This window comes from Musca domestica, unplaced genomic scaffold (assembly GCF_030504385.1).
Source record: "Musca domestica strain aabys unplaced genomic scaffold, Musca_domestica.polishedcontigs.V.1.1 32, whole genome shotgun sequence".
Taxonomy (NCBI): domain Eukaryota; kingdom Metazoa; phylum Arthropoda; class Insecta; order Diptera; family Muscidae; genus Musca; species Musca domestica.
This window is the reverse complement of record NW_026712311.1, coordinates 4,293,592-4,310,529: the sequence shown is the minus strand read 5'-3', so window position 1 is coordinate 4,310,529 and position 16,938 is coordinate 4,293,592. Positions and strand designations below refer to the sequence as shown.

Below are 16,938 nucleotides of genomic sequence, written 5' to 3'. Positions count from 1 at the left end.
TATTTTTCTTAGCACAAAATCTGGTGTGAAGATGGGATATATCGGTCCACTCTTTGTGGAGGTACCACACCACAAAGGGTTAAAATTTAGAATAATTTTAACTCTTATAAAATGGGATGTAAGAGTTCGATTGTCTTGAAATAACACACATCACAATATTTTTATCAATCCAAGGTCTGGTGTGAAGATAGAATATATAGGTCTTCTCCTTCTGGTATCTCCCCAACAAAGGGTTAAAATTTTGAATATTCATGAAGCTCATTAAACGCGAAATAACCATCCGATTCCATTTAAACTTGGCAAATCTCAATATTTCTATCAACACAAGATCTGTCATAAAGATCGTAGAGATCGGACCACTCCTTCTGGTACCTCCTCCAAAAAAGGGTCAATGTTTTGAATAACCAAAACGATCATAAAATCCCAAATAAGCATTCGGTTCTCTTCAAATTTCGCACATCTCAACATTTTTGATAACACAAGGTCTGCTATGAAGATGGTAGAGATCTTCCTTCTGGTACCTTCCACACAAAGGGTCAACATTTTGAATAACCAAAACGATCATAAAATCTCAAATAAGCTTCGGGTTCCCTTCATATTTTATACATCTCAACATTTTCGATAACACAAGATATGTTATAAAGACGGTAGAGATCGGACCATTCCTTATGGTACCTCCCCCACAAAGAGTTAAAGTTTTGAATAAACAAAACGATTATTCCAATATTTCTATTAACACAGTATCTGCAGTGAAAATGGGATATATCGGCACGCTTCTTCTGGTACCTCCCCCGCATAGGGTTCAAGATTTTGAAAAACATAACACTCCAAGAAAGCGAAATAAGCATACAACTCGCTTCAAATTTCACATATCTAAACATTTTCGCTAACACAAGATCTGTTGTGAATATGATATATACCTGCGAACCCCTTCTGGTACCTCACCCACAAAGGGTCACGATTTCCTATACCTGTCATAACTTGCAAAACAAGTAGGCAATTTTTTACAACTTGCTATATCTAAATATTTCTCTTAAACAGAATCTCTGATATGATTATGTAATTCATCGAAATTTATTATTTCGCATAAAATTGGATTTTCTATGTTCGATTCGATTTTTTGAACATACCAATATTTTTGCCTGTATCAGATAAAGTTTGAAAATAGAATACTTCGGTCCGCTAAATTTGTTACCTCACTCATATTTCCACATTTTCCAAACATTTGCAGATACCTCACATTAAGCAGGGAAGTAGTCGATATAGTCGAAATCTGGCATGTTGTAATATTTTTATCAGTCTTAGATCAGATACGAATTGGTCAATATTGTCCAACTGATTCGGAACCTCCCCATCAAGTGTCAAAAGTTTGAATAATCAAAACTCAAGGCTGTGGACTTATACTATACTACTAATAGTTTTCAACTGACAAATATCCAAAAAGTTATTTTCCAAATTCTATATTTGAGTGACTTCTGTATATCCACTCATACCCCTGCTGATCCATTTCTTTTCGATGATAAGTGGTGGGAGGATTCCAACGTCTATCATCACTATATGTTTTGGGATACAGAACTCACTTAATTTTGTTTTCTTTCGTAACATTTTCGCAGCAAGACTTTAGAGTGGGTATTTTTTAGCTTTCCTGACAATGTGGTCCAAACTGCTTTGAATCTAAGATTCCTATAAAAAAAAGTATTTTTGCTCCTTCCACATTTAAATTATTTATTATTCCTTTATTTTTATTTTTTGCCAATCGATTTTTTCCTAAAGTATTTCTTTAACAAGACATTCCACGTATTTTTTTACCTATTTTAAAATAATACTATAAATGCAGCTTTGTATTTCCACCTTGTACATTAGTGTTAATATATATTGCAAATTTTTAACTATAATATATAAAAAAATTATAAAATTAAAAATGTATTTTTCCATTGTATTGCCAAGTGTTGTTTTATACCAATTAAGAGTATAAAAAAGAATTTTACCCAATTAAGTCAAATAAAAAACCCCAGAAATGCTGCCAAGTAAAAAAGGACATTGTTGTTTTTATGGATGTGCGTTAATTTGCCATAAAGGAGAGAAGAAATTGTACGACAATTCCACAAGAAGAAGCGGAGCTGGTTTAGAAGCATATATATACTTTTGTTAAAAATCTAAAGTCAACATTTTGCAAAAAGTTCAATCAATAGTTCGTTCCGTATTTGAAAGGAGATCTATTCTCAAAACAAAAATTGAAATTTAACTGAATATTTTCGGATAGTTAAGACCTTCGCTATGCAAATGGAACATGGTGGGACATTGCCATGTTGTATGCTTTGTTTTTTGTGAATATGAATATCTGAATATGGAGCCAATTCAACACGTAAGATCGAAGGAGACATTTGGTACGTTTAATGTGTTCAATGCTCCAAAACACCTTGGATATGGCAAAGGGGTGAGTAAATAATAAACATTTGCCTAATTGATTGATAGTCTCCGTCTTCTAAAAAGGGGTATAAATGCCATAAAAGATGCCAACCCACATAATTTTTACCGATGACACATTTGCATCAAACAATCAAAGAAGAGGGGGCCCTCAGTGTGGTGGCGAATATAAGTAGAAGAATATCCAGACCTGCCAGAAGGCTGCCCTGAGAACTGCGACAGGTCGCCTCCTCATGACAACAGTGGACCATCTACATGATGAGGCGAAAGTCCTTGTCGTACGTCAACATAACCATATGCTTTCGTTGCAGTATCTTCTAGTGTGTTATCGCGAAGTCATCCAAACTAACATATGGTGGATAATACTCCCCCACCCAGGAGTGTCAGAAAGAACATACATGATCTACAGAGGGAGGTCCAACGTTACAAGAGAGAGAGAGCCTCTAGATCAAGAAGCCTATCATTCATACGGAGGCAGTCAGAGATGCCATCAACAATTGTCGTTCAACCGTGAATGTCGTTCTCGGAGTCCATTCCCCATCCATTGCAGCTGAAGAACGTCGGCTGCCTAAAGAAACACTACGCTGTAGTGTTGGCGCAATTGCGTTCAGGATTCGTCTCAATTCGTTTTAGGCACTAATTGACGAAGATACGCTGCACCTTTTCAGTTGCCCGGCCAAACCTTCCTCACTCACTCCAGAAAACCTCTGGTTACAGCTGATTAAGTACCCGAGTTGTTGACCTGGAGTTAGAATCAGATTAGCACAATACAAACACACCATGTATAGCCGCTACAACAACAACAACGACATGTTTGGTTTGTTGCCGTGGTTTACAAGACCTCAGAAAAAGTGACAGAATGGTGAAACTTACTCGAATCCGAGCGGGAGTGTTCCTGGGAGCAAAATTCGTTACAAATCTACTCTTGCCGGGCACTCATTTAGTTTCTGTACTCGGTAACACCCCCTCTAAAATAAAAGAGCGAAGAGTAGATTCCGTCTAAAAACTCCCCATTTTCGAGCAATCTTTCTCCAGAGCAAAATTCGCTCCCGAGTGAAAACTAGCAAATCTGTGCTAAAACTAAAATAGTGCTCGGCAAGAGTAAAATCTGCTCGATTTCGAAGTGAATTTTTCTACCGCTCTAAAAAGATCGAAGCCTGCTCGCTTGTATTTGATCTATGTCGACTGTTTATACTTCGAACAGCGCTCCCACTAGAATTCAGCGAGTTTCATTCATTTGTCCGGGGGTCTGGATAGCGCATATGCAAAACGCATGCCTTAATAAGTATGCACTTGGCTTATCATTTCAATCTGGTCCGAATATTTTGGATGTTGGATGGCGATCCATGAATTACCAGAACTGGAGCAAAATGAATGAATAAACGAAATGATGACATCTAAGTTTTTATGACACTGAATTTCATTGGAGCTTTTTTGGAGAAGCTATTCTTAACTGAGGTTACGCTGACAATACTATTATCGGTGGTAAATCATATAAGAACAAATGGATAATGACGTACATAAGCTAATACGGAGGTGAAAAAAATCCAAAGTGAATACTGAAGGAAATACTATTCCAAATGGGAATTTTAAATTTAAAATGAGGGTTTCAAAATATAAATTAAAAAGTAACATTTGTGCGATAATATAAAAAGGAAGTCTAACTTATACCCAGCCAAAAATCCCATTACTCAAAAATTAGTTTATTAATAAGATTATTCGTGTATTGGCGTTTGAACGTCGGTAGGTCACTAAAAGGTTTGGTAATTTCCCTCTTTAAAAAAGCAAATTTGGGGAAATTTCCAACATTTCGGGAGGTCCCCAATGTATAAACACCAATACACGCATATTCTATTTATATTTATATTTATATACCCTTCCATAAACTATTCTTTAATACCTATATAATTTTATCATTTCAGAACAGTGAAGCTAAACAATGTTTTCATATAAATATTAAAATATTTTATTGCACAGAAAAATATAGATAGAGAATCCGATTTTGCTTCAACTTTGCAAATCCTAATATTTGGAACAGTGCTAGGCCAGGTGCGGAAATGGACAATATGGGTCCACTGTATCAAGTACCTCCCCCAAAAAGGCCAAAATATAAAAAATAACTATAACTCTTATAAAATGTGATGTAAGAGTCCGATTGTCCAAATTAAACAAATCATAATATTTTTATTAACCCAAGGTCTGGTGTGAAGATGGAATATATCGGTCAACTCCTTCTGGTACCTCCCCCACCCAAGGGTCAGAATTTGGAATAGCCATGAAGCTCGTAAAACGAGAAATAAGCATCAGATTCTCTGCAAAATTTCACACATCTCAATATTTCTATTAAAAACGATTATAAAATGTGAAATAAGAATCCGGTTCTCTTCATATTTTACACATCCCATTATTTCTACTAACACAAGATCTGCTGTGCAGATGGGATATATAGGTCCACTGCTTGTGGTACATCCCATACCAATAGTTCGGTCGACTTTATCTGGTATCTCATCCATATTTTTTGGTTTTCTAAACATTATCACATATCTCAATAAAGTGAAGGAAGTAACCAATATAGTCAAAACCTGGCACGTCACAATATTTATATCATATTTATTTACGTCCGATACGAATTGGGCAATATTGGCCCATTCCTTCAGAACCTACTCCATAGAGGATCAACAATTTGAATAATCATAACAAAAGTCAAAATATATTTAAATAATCGAACATTGGCTGAGGGTATACCACAAGGTGGTCAGGGTATTATGTCTTTGTGCGTTTGTATGTAACAGGCAAAAGCAAACGAGATAGACCCATTGTTCCTTTTGATGATCTGCATAGAATCACATTCTGAGTCGATTTATGTCCGTCCGTCTGTCTGTCCATGTATTTTTGTTAACAAAGTACAGTTCGCATTTATTGCTCTATCCAGATGAAATTTTGCACAAATCATTTATTTGGCCCAAGGACGAACCCTATTGAAATTGGAGATAATCGGTCAAAATTTAGATATAGCTTCCATATATATCTTCGTCCGATTTGCCTTTTATTGTGCACCAAACGTGTAATATCAGCCCGAATAGTATGGAATTTTGCATATACATCTGAATTAGGCCTAAAAATAAGTATGCCAAATTTGATCGAAATCGGTTCAGATATAGCTATAGCTCCCATATATATTGTTCATCCGATTTGTTATTTTTGTCCTCCGCAGCCGTAATATTGAATCTGTAACAACAATATTTGGGGAAATATATCAAATACAGCTCAGAAATGCCATTGGTAAATTTTATCGAGATCGGGTATAGCTTTTGGATATAGCTCTAATATATATAAATTCGTCCGATTTACCTTTTATAGTGCACCAAACGTCTAATATTTGTCCAAATGGGATGGAAGTTGGCACCTACGACCAAATTGAGTCTAGAAGGTAGTATGTCAAATTTGGTGAAGATCGGTTCAGATATAGCTATAGCTCCCATATATACTGTTCATCCTATTTGTTGTATTTGTTACCCACAGCCGTAATATGCACTCCGTAACAACGATATTCAGGGAAATATATCAAATACAGCTCAGAAATATCTCAGCCCCGTCCGACCTTAAGACTATCTTTACTGATTTTAACTTGTTATTTATAGACTTTCAAACGAAAAGGAAGTGAATTCACCAAAGGTTTGTTGTGAATAGAGGAATGAACGATATCGCGGTATATCACGGTATATTACGGATAGAAGTTACTATTATCGGAGAAAGAAAAACCTATAAAAGGTATTTCATCGCATATATGTAGTATGCCCGATATACGGAGAATATGTAATATTACTTCTGCTATAGGTAGAGGTAAGTCTTATTCATAGTAACACTAATTTTTTGTTTGTTTTTTTTTTTTTCTTTCTCAAGTGGTACAATAAAGATGTTGGATTGTTTTGTTTTGGCTTTTCAAGTTGTCTCTTCCCGCGTATCTTATCAGTATTCCAAGTTTAGTGCCACAACACTCCAAATAAGTGCATACACTTAAAGTGCCGTCGAAAAACCACAGCAGTCCAATACAAAAATTATTATATAAATTGACATTGATTTAGCGTAGCTCCAGCGGGCAAGAAACGCTTAATTTAGTAGTAGTTACTAATTGAACATTAGCAAAATAACTACGACGGCAGTTAACCTCACGGGGCCACTAGGCACATACAACGCATTACCCATAAAGTGTTGGAGAAGCCAGAAAACTAGAAGCATATAACTACAACAACAAACATTACAACAAACAAAAATAAACAACCCAAGCTTTGATTTAATTAATTAATTCAAGTAAAGCTTTCCGGAGAGCACTCGAACTCGAATGACAAAATGAAAGTCCATTGCAGAGACGTTTTAACCATGGTCGTGTCTGGTCTAGCGGCGGCATTAATCGTTGTCATACTTGGCTGTTTTATTCTGCGTTATACCGGGGCAGATAAAGTAAGTGTGTAAGATGATAATGATGAAGATGAGAGCAAGAAACCACCGGCCAACTAGGCCATGAAAAGTAGTTCGTAAATGCAGTTTGTCGCGAGAAGAGGTGTTTTTTGTGGTTGTGCTTGTGACATTGTTGTGAAAAACAACTTATAAGAGAATATGGTATTGGAAAAAGTGTTCTATGAATATAAATATTGTAAAAATCTGAGAAAAAAATATTCTAGGAATCAAAAAGTGAATTTTGTGGGAAATGGACAAAGTATTGTGACAAAAAATCGCATCGGAAATATTGGTTGTGGTATTAAGTGAAATAAGAAAAAAACTACTTAGAGTTCGACCAGTTTGAACTATTTACAGCCTACACCATGTGAAAACTTGACTTAGGACGTAATCGGTTACCCTAAAAAAATCTCTAAAATTTGGAAGTTTGGAAGGATTTAACGAATATTTTTAAGGGAAATCAAAACACGCACAAAGATAAAATTTTACTCAAATGTATATTATGTCTGCAGGACTTTTGGTATTGAAAATAGGTCATGTAGCTCAACGTTTTGGTATAGCCTCCATATGACGGTACCTCCCAATATTCGGTACTTTGATAATTTAAGCGACATTATTCACCTGAATTCTTTCAAATTTGGTATTTGAAGTTCGTAACGGATACTACAGCCTATGACAGAAAATTGTCTGTGTAGGTTCACGCCTTCGTATAGCCCCCATATAACGGTACCTTTCGATATTCGGTATTTTGATGATTTTAAAGACATTATTTACCGGAATTGTTTCAAATTTCGTATTTGAAGTTCGTAATGGTAGTATCCATTACTATGATAGAAAATTGTCAGTGCAGGTCCACGCCTTCGTATGGCCCCCGTATAATGGGAACTCCCGATATTCTGTATTTTAATGATTTTAGGGACATTATTCACCGGAAATGTTTCAAATCTGGTATTTAAATTTCGTAATTGATACTACAGCCTATGACAGAAAAGTATCTGTACATGGTCCACGTTTTGGTATAGCCCCCATATGACGGTACATCCCTATATTCCGTATTTTGATGATTTTAGCGAATTATTTTTTTTCAAGTTTCGCATTTAAATATTGTAATGGCTTATGAAAAAAGTTGCCTATGCAGGTCCACGTTGTCATATAGGCCCTAATATAAAGGCTACATTCGTTTTTTAAGATTTTAACAGAATTTTCAACGGATTTTATTTATTTATTTATTATTTTTTTTTTTTTTTTTGGGTATTCAAAGTTCGGCCCGGCCGAACTACCTGAATTGCAGTTATTTTGTTTGAGAATTTGCGTCGGAAACTTTCAACATATTGAAAATCAGGAGGTACCGTTCAATGGGCGCCATACGAAAAAGTGGACTTACTTTGAATATTTTTTGCGAGGAGTAAATCTACCCACGTAGAATTCAAAATGTGCAATTGCGGCTGATTTCGATAAAAAAATTGGGACCAAAACCTTCCAAATCAGGCGGTACCGGGGGATATACCAAAATGTGGATCGACATTTAAACCAAAGAAAAGGCTTTGTCAAGAGCTCAAATGCTCTTTCCAGATCTTTTTCTACACTTTAAAACCGCCATGGATTTGAGTACACATATATAGTGACATATATAGTCATGGGACCATCAGATATTTTGGTCACATCTTCCAGACGAAGTGGCTGTAACTTCATATTTTATAGTCTTAATAGTTAGGTAGACCACATCCTTGCAAAAATTGGGCTGAAAGGGAACATACCAAACTATCTTACTGTAAAAATATCACCTCATCGGATGTACCCCGTACATCCGTACACCGACTAAGATTGGAAACACCCCAAAAAAGACTTTTAGTACCGAATTAGAGGCAGAGGACGTCTTAAACTATGCGGTGGTGAAAATAAATGCCGTTGTACCGTAAAGATAATGAATTTTGGAAATTAAACTCTACATTCCTTAAAATCGCTGCATCACAATACCTGTTTCTTTGAGTTTCAGATAGCCCCCAACAACCTGTTTCTCTACGAATCCACTTGATGAATGTGGGTGTAATACGGCGCTCATATTACGCAGGAAGAGGTCCGAAATTTATAGCTCTCTGGCGAGGGTTCCGTCTCTTCTTTACTTGGTGCTACCCTTTTTGAATGTTAGCGACCAATAAAATATTTTTTTTTTTTTATAAATACATATGTATACAGATTGCTTAATGTATCCGCATATGCCTCTCTATATCTCGCCTTGAATAATGGAGTATTAACATCTCGAATAATGTGTACTATATATGAAAACTGAAATATCTTGAACAAATTATCCAATTCAAGTAGACCCTACATCTGGTATTCGTCGACTTGGAAAATAAATTATTTTCTTAATATTTGGTCCTTCGAGCAAAAATGAAATATTGCCCATTCTTCCTCCAATAATATTTATTGTGTGACATGATCTACTGGATCATTCTATCATTCTATGCACTTCAATAATTTCTGTTTGTTTGTTAATTTGTTATTGTTCTTATATTCTTGTTGAATTTATTTAATCAAATATCACAAAAGTGCTTAATATATATTTAACATTTAACTTATCTTATCGTTTGTTATTCTAAACAATTCACACGTCATTTAGACATTTAATGCATTTTACAATGTATTATCTCTATTGAGGATTCAAACAACAAGGCAGACATATCTTTAAGCCCCCACGAAAAGAGATAGCTTTGTTTTGAAATTGCCGGATAATAAATCGTATCAAGCCCATTAAGTAGTAAATCCATATCGGCTGCCGTGGAGGAATAATATTCTCGAAAGTTTTACATAACCTACGACACTAATAAATACAAATACGGGGCAATTTCCGGACAAAGGGTTTGTTCTAATCGGAAATCTTAATATCTAACATAATTTATAACTTCGAGAAGATATTCTATTGACTGATTAACTTATTAAATGTCAAAAAGCTGTCAAAAGAGGTTAAGAAATTATAAATCAATAAACAATGACAGAAAAGGTGAGTTGTACTAGCCGAAATTAATTTCGCCGACAATGTCAAGGGCTCTTGAGGTATTTGTCTTTCACACAGTAAGGAATAACAGATGATGAGTTACTAGAGCATTACAACTATTCCTCAAAATAAATAACTAGGCACGTTTTGGCCGTTTCAAATGGTCATAGGCATATGGCTGAGGGTATAAAAAACTGTACGTCTTGACAGATATTGTTTGTTTTAACAGAATAATAAATGTAAAAATAAAATTACTTAAAAAAATATTGCAACAAAAACTTAATAACAGACGACGAAATTTAATCCGATAGAAAACTTTGAACGGTGTAAATACCAACTCAATTGCGCTAAAGAAAATAATTTTGTTTCAATAATTTCCACACAAATTTTACAATCTATTATTGATTTTTAAATCTCCATTCTTTTGTAGAATGTCATCAAGCCAAGTTTTACGGTCGACCATAAGGAGAACACATTCCTCTTGGATGGAAAACCATTTCAGTACATTTCGGGATCCTTCCACTATTTCCGTGCTCACCCCAGGGCATGGCAGAAACGTTTACGCACCATGAAGGCGGCTGGACTTAATGCAATCGAAACGTAAGTAACAATTTTAAACAAAATTTAATCGATTTGAATATTATATGAAAAGAATTGGGAATCAGGGACTCTAATTACAAACCTATGGCTATATATTAGCTATAGGTAATTCGGGTGGAACCAAACCCATGTTGATGCTGTTTAAATCCCCGAAGCTAAACAAAAATAGGATTTGTTCAAAATAAGAATCTACACACTAAGTGGGATTTTTTAGGAACTATTAAATATTTGTCAAAAAAAAAAAAAAAAAAAAAAAAAACAAATAAACTTCAGAAACATATCTGAATAAATTGGTAGTACGGTCCATAAAATTTAATGTTTGAAAATTATTTCATGTAAATGTTGATTGTAACTGCACCATCCGTCCATCCGTTCAGTCCAATTTTTACACATGCTTTTCAATAAGCAGCACAGCAGAATCTACTAGTCTTGCAATTTTTTCAATATAAACCAGTAAAGAAGGTCTTAAAGTCGGGCGGGCCGACTTTATGATACCCTACATCACTTTGCTAATTTAGTAGAGCTGCGCATAACAATTAAAAGTTTTTATGAGAGAATTCACTCAGCATTTGTATCTTTTAAATTTGGATTTGTATTGTCCATTTGGTGCACAATTAATTTGAAATCGGATAAAGATATATATGGGAGCTATATCCAAATCTGAACCGATCTCCATAAAATTTGGTAAATATATTTCTGAGCTGTATTTGATATATTTCCCTGTATATAGTTGTTACGGAGTGCATATTAAGGCTGTGGGTAACAAATATAACAAATCGGATGAACTGTATATATGGGAGCTATAGCTATATCTGAACCGATCTTCACCAAATTTGACATACTAGCTTCTACTTTCTATTCGGTCGTAAGTGCCAAATTCCATCCCATTTGGACAAATATTAGACGTTTGGTGCACAATAAAAGGTAAATCGGACGAAGTTATATATGGGAGCTATATCCAAATCTGAACCGATCTCGATAAAATTTAGCAAATGTATTTCTGAGCTGTATTTAATATATTTCCCCAAATATTGTTGTTACAGAGGCTGCGGGGGGACAAAAATAACAAATCGGATGAACAATATATATGGGAGCTATACCTATATCTGAACCGATTTCGACCAAATGTGGCATACTTATTTACAGGCCTAATTTGGTTGTATTTGCAAAATTCCATACTATTCGGGCGGATATTACACGTTTGGTGCACAATAAAAGGCAAATCGGACGAAGATATATATGGGAGCTATATCTAAATTTTGACCGATTATCTCCTATCTGCAATAGGGTTCGTCCTTGGGCCAAACAAATGATTTGCACAAAATTTCATCTGGATAGGGCAATAAATGCGAAGTGTACTTTTTTTACAAAAATACATGGACAGACGGACGGACATGCATAAATCGACTCAGAATGTGATTCTATGCAGATCATCAAAAGGAACTATGGGTCTATCTCGTTTCCTTTTGCCTGTTGCAAACAAATGCACAAAGACATAATACCCTTACCACTATGTGGTGTAGGGTATAAAAAGAATAAATCGATTATCCAAGAAAAAATTTTAAATTCTTGCAGTTCTGAAACAGAGCAATACTCAATCCCACATTTTGGCCGGTATCCCATGAAAAATGCTTCAATGTTGTCAATTGAAGCGGGCTCGCCAGTATTGACTTAACACAGCCCCACAAAAATAGTCTAAAGACGTTAAATCGCACGCTTTAGGCGGCCATTTGTCCGGTCGCGAAAGTGGGATAAAAAAGTTCACCGAACTCGCCTCTCAATACGTTCATTGTTTATTATAATAGGTAACCTATTAATATGTGTTGCTAAATTTTTGTAGTTTGGGGGATCTTGTCATATAGTAAGTGTGTGTGAATTGAGAAGTGTGGTATGTGGAGGTCTAGAATAAAAGTATGATATGGAAATACTGGATCGAGTTAGTTTGGTCTATTGCGAGATCAATTCATCGAGATCTTTGTATGAAGAACTCTCATAAATGTGTTGTAGAGTAGAGTGAAGTGATTCCAGCAAATTCCCCTCCTTCGATGTTAGTGCGTGGGATTCGGTTAGCGTGTTTGCCTATTTAAATTATCTTTAAAATTTTCACACTCGTATTTGTAACTCGTCGCTAGACATGGAAATAGCGGGAATTACATTCCGGGTTATTGTACAATGTTCCAACAGCATGGCAACCACGTCCATTCGTCAAAGCACATAAACAAATTAACGAATGCATGTAAACAACAAAGAAGATAGTAGTTATAAATACGAGTGAGAAAGAGAGAATGACAATAACGGTGGGAACTACAAATGTAAGACTGATACAAAAACATGGGAAAAAGGTGTGAGTTCGGCCGGGCCGAACTTTGAATACCCTCCACCATTTGGAACGAATTTGGCAATTTTCAAAAAAAAAAAAAAAAAAATAAAATCAGTTAAAAATTCTGTTAAAATTAGGGTCTATACGACGACGTTGATCTGCATAGGCAACTTTTGTCATACGCTATTACAATATTCAAATGCGAAACTTGAAAAAAGTCGGTGATTAATGAAGTTAAAATCAACAAAATGCCGAATATTGGCAAAGACCTATAATGGTAAAGACTAGACAAAATGCATTTTGAGCAAATGGTTTGTGTCTACAATACATAGAGTAACAGCTCATGCCAGAAACATGTTAATATAAAAACCACAATTACAAAAACCAAAGACAAATAAAAGTTTGAAAAATCAAAAAATGTGGTTTCAAAATTTTATTCCATAGACCTTTCCAAAAATATGCAATTGGCTTAGCGGTTTAAATCAGTTAACATTGGTAACTATGTTGTTATGATATCGTAACAACAGAGGTATTTTCATAGGGTTGCCATATTTTTACTCTGTCTTGTCCTATCTTGATATTGGGAGGTACCATTATATGGGGGCTATACGAAGATGTGGACCTGCACAGACAATTTTTGTCATAGGCTGTAATATCCATTACGAACTTCAAATACCAAATTTGAAATATTTCCGGTGAAAAATATCGCTTAAATCACCAAAATACCGAATATTGGGAGGTACCATTATATGGAGGCTATACGAAGACGTGGATCTGCACAGACAATTTTCTGCCTTAGACTTTAGTATCTATTACGAACTTCAAATACCAAATTTGAAACAATTCCGGTGAATAACGACGCTAAAATCATCAAAATACCGAATATTGGGAGGTGCCGTTATATGAGGGCTATACGAAGACGTGGACCTACATGATCCATTTTCAATACCCATTTTCAATTCAAGTCCTGCAGACGTAATATACATTTAATTAAAATTTTATCGACCTACTTCATTTCATTCGGAATATAGAGTGATTTCCACAGACGGACAGAGGGACGGACATCGGTAAATCGATATAGAATTTTAAATCGATTTATAGAATTTATATAGTATATATATATATATATATATATATATATATATATATATATATATACTTTTTGGGGTCTAAAATCTGTCTAAATTGCCTTTTTTCTAAGTAAAGGCTTGACCCCGAACTTATGTATACATTCGGAGAATTTTAATTTTATATTTTTTTATTGCTTCCTTATTTTAGCTACGTGGAATGGTCTTTGCACAATCCCCACGATGGTGAATATGTCTGGACTGACATAGCAAATGTGGAACGCTTTATAGAATTGGCCCAAGCCGAAGGATTCTATATCATTTTGCGTCCAGGTCCCTTTATATGTGCTGAGAGAGATAATGTATATCATCTCAAAAAATAATGCCTTTACCTACTCACTTTTTGTCTTTCCCTTCCTCCTTTTCCAGGGTGGCCTTCCTCATTGGCTGTTCACAAAATATCCCGGCATACAAATGCGCACCAATGATGCCAACTACACTCAAGAAGTTTCCGTGTGGTATTCGAAACTAATGCCACGCATTCAACGTTTCCTTTACGGCAATGGGGGTCCAATTATAATGGTCCAAGTGGAAAACGAATATGGAGCCTTTTATGCATGTGATCATGACTATTTGAATTGGCTGAGGGATGAGACAAGGAAATATGTTAAAGATAATGCCTTACTTTTTACAACCGATATACCCAATGATCGGATTCAATGTGGCAAAATTGAGGGGGTTTTCGCGACGATAGATTTTGGTTTTGATAGGGGTAAGTGAAAATTCCAAAATTTTGAAATTTATATTTTTAATTTTTACAATTTTTGTAGTTAATGAAATCGACAATCTTTGGAAGATTTTGAGATCTGTACAACCCACTGGGCCATTGGTAAATTCCGAATTTTATCCTGGTTGGTTGACCCATTGGCAGGAGGAAAATCAGAGACGTGACCCCAAGTCAGTGGCAGAGGGTTTCCGGTAAGAAAATACTATGATTTTTGAGATTCGTCTTTTTAACGAAGTTTTCTTTATTTCCAGAAAACTTCTGGAATACAAAGCCAATGTGAATTTTTACATGTTCTTTGGAGGAACAAATTTCGGTTTCACCGCTGGCGCCAATGATTTTGGTGACTCAAAATACACCCCTGACATTACATCTTACGATTATGACGCCGTTATGGATGAAATGGGCAATGTCACCAAGAAATTCGAATTGATTCGTGAAGTTATACGAGATTTTCGCGAAGTACCCAAAATTGAGATAGTACCAGAAAAATCATTTGCCTATGGACGTGTTGAAATGGCCCCCGTAATGAATTTACTGTCGCAAGAGGCCCGAGCCATTTTGGCCAAGGGAAAGGCGCGCAGCTCTCTAAAACCCATGACCTTTGAAGAGTTGGATCAATATTCTGGTTTGATACTTTATGAGACAAGTCTCCAAGGTATAATTGCGGGCGAGACATATGTCTTGACTCTCAATGACTTACGGGATCGTGCCTTGGTCTATGTAGACCAGCAATTCAAGGGAATTTTGTCCCGACAAAATGCCAACTTCTCCATAACCTTAAATGATCTACACGACTCGAAACTACAACTGCTTGTGGAAAATCAAGGACGCATTAATTTCAACATTGCCAATGACACAAAAGGCATTTTGGGTGCCATTACCCTGCAGCCACTTAATGCCGATAAGGTAACAATTCTCAATGACTGGCTAAACACCGCCTTCCCGCTGGAGGAACCTCAAGTAACAGATATCTTGACTGGGGTACAAAATAATAGTTTGTCATTTATGGAAGATGATACGACGGCATCTCTTCATCGAGGTCCCGTTATTTACTATGGTGAATTTGTTGTAACGGAGGAACATCACACCTATCTTAATCCCTCGGGGTGGGGTAAAGGTGTTGCCTTTGTAAATGGTTTTAATATCGGACGCTATTGGCCACTGGCAGGGCCACAAATCACCTTGTATGTTCCTCAGGAAATTTTACACAAGGGTCGTAATTCGTTGGTTTTGCTGGAATATGAGCAGACAAATCGTAAAGAACCGGGTACCAATCCACACATTACGCTGGACGATAAGGCGCAATTGGATGGTTGAAAATGGAGCATCCTGATGGAGGGATCTGATATTTCCTTATATTTTTTATTGTTGTTTTATTTTAAGAGAATTTAAATAAATAAATAAAATATAAAACAGATCTGATCAAATTTGTTATAAAAAAAACCGGTACTGGCAGGATAGGAGTTTTGAAAAATATTTTAATCTTGTTAAATTATTTTTTTCCAATTTGAAGGAAACTACTCGTTTCAATCTTCATAGTAAAAAAATTGGATAACGACTAATATTAAAAAAATAAAAAAAAATAAATAAATAAATAAGTAAATAAATAAATATGTAGGTAATCCAATGCCTTCAAATATTGTCTCCAATCCTTCTCTCGAATACTCAGACTTTTTTCGGGTATATTTTTTTCATTTACAACAATTATTTATTATAATTATTCAATTTTTACATGGACCAGCTTAATTCAGTATGAAGACCATCACTTTTCTTAATCCAACTACAAAATCACAAAATTCATAAAATAAGGCAACCCTATTGCAGTTGTCATCCCATTTGATGACATCTGCCTTTCACTCGTTAATCAGTTCGCGCCTTTCTCCCATTTCGTTCGGTTGTGCTTTCCCTTTCATTCCCAAAATAATTGTGAAATTAATACTTTAAAAGATTAAATATCTTATATTTTCTACTTACAAAGTGTTAATTATTATCCAGATTACCAAAATATCAAATGATATTTATTAAAAGTCAATAATTTAATTAATAAATCAAATTGCAAAGTGCTTCTTATGGTGCATTGTGTCTGCCTTATGCATTGTTGTTGCCGTTTGTGTTATTTCGATTGCCTCTTGCAATGACTAATTGTGTGTTCGTGCGTGTGTGCAAACATGAGAGGAGAGTGAGAAAAGATGCCACTGAGAATTAACGCATGAAGAGGTGGCTAGTTAGATTTTGAGACATTTAAAGTGTGAAATAAGAAATTAAGAAATAAATAACGGTCATT

At 35.4% G+C, this 16,938-nt stretch overlaps 1 protein-coding gene across 2 annotated transcripts; it reads left to right on the top strand.

Annotated features, from left to right (window-relative positions):
• The first annotated feature begins 6,503 nt into the window (after positions 1-6,503).
• Positions 6,504-16,071, top strand: LOC101899571 (beta-galactosidase). 2 transcript variants are annotated; one of them, XM_005177781.4, is made up of 6 exons: positions 6,504-6,888; positions 10,311-10,480; positions 14,079-14,229; positions 14,297-14,639; positions 14,698-14,845; positions 14,906-16,071. In XM_005177781.4, the coding sequence occupies exons 1-6, from the start codon at positions 6,778-6,780 to the stop codon at positions 15,969-15,971; spliced, it is 1,989 nt and encodes a 662-aa protein (XP_005177838.2). In that variant the 5' UTR covers positions 6,504-6,777; the 3' UTR covers positions 15,972-16,071. The 2 variants fall into 2 exon arrangements, with proteins under 2 accessions (XP_005177838.2, XP_005177839.2); XM_005177782.4 differs by lacking the exon at positions 6,504-6,888 and adding an exon at positions 6,898-7,047.
• Positions 16,072-16,938: the final 867 nt, after the last annotated feature.

Coding starts and splice junctions, on each gene's coding strand:
- LOC101899571 (XM_005177781.4), top strand. CDS start 6,778: ATGAAAGTCCATTGCAGAGACGTTTTAACCATGGTCGTGTCTGGTCTA. Junction 10,481..14,078: donor GGACTTAATGCAATCGAAAC/GTAAGTAACAAT, acceptor TCCTTATTTTAG/CTACGTGGAATGGTCTTTGC. Junction 14,230..14,296: donor TATGTGCTGAGAGAGATAAT/GTATATCATCTC, acceptor CTCCTTTTCCAG/GGTGGCCTTCCTCATTGGCT.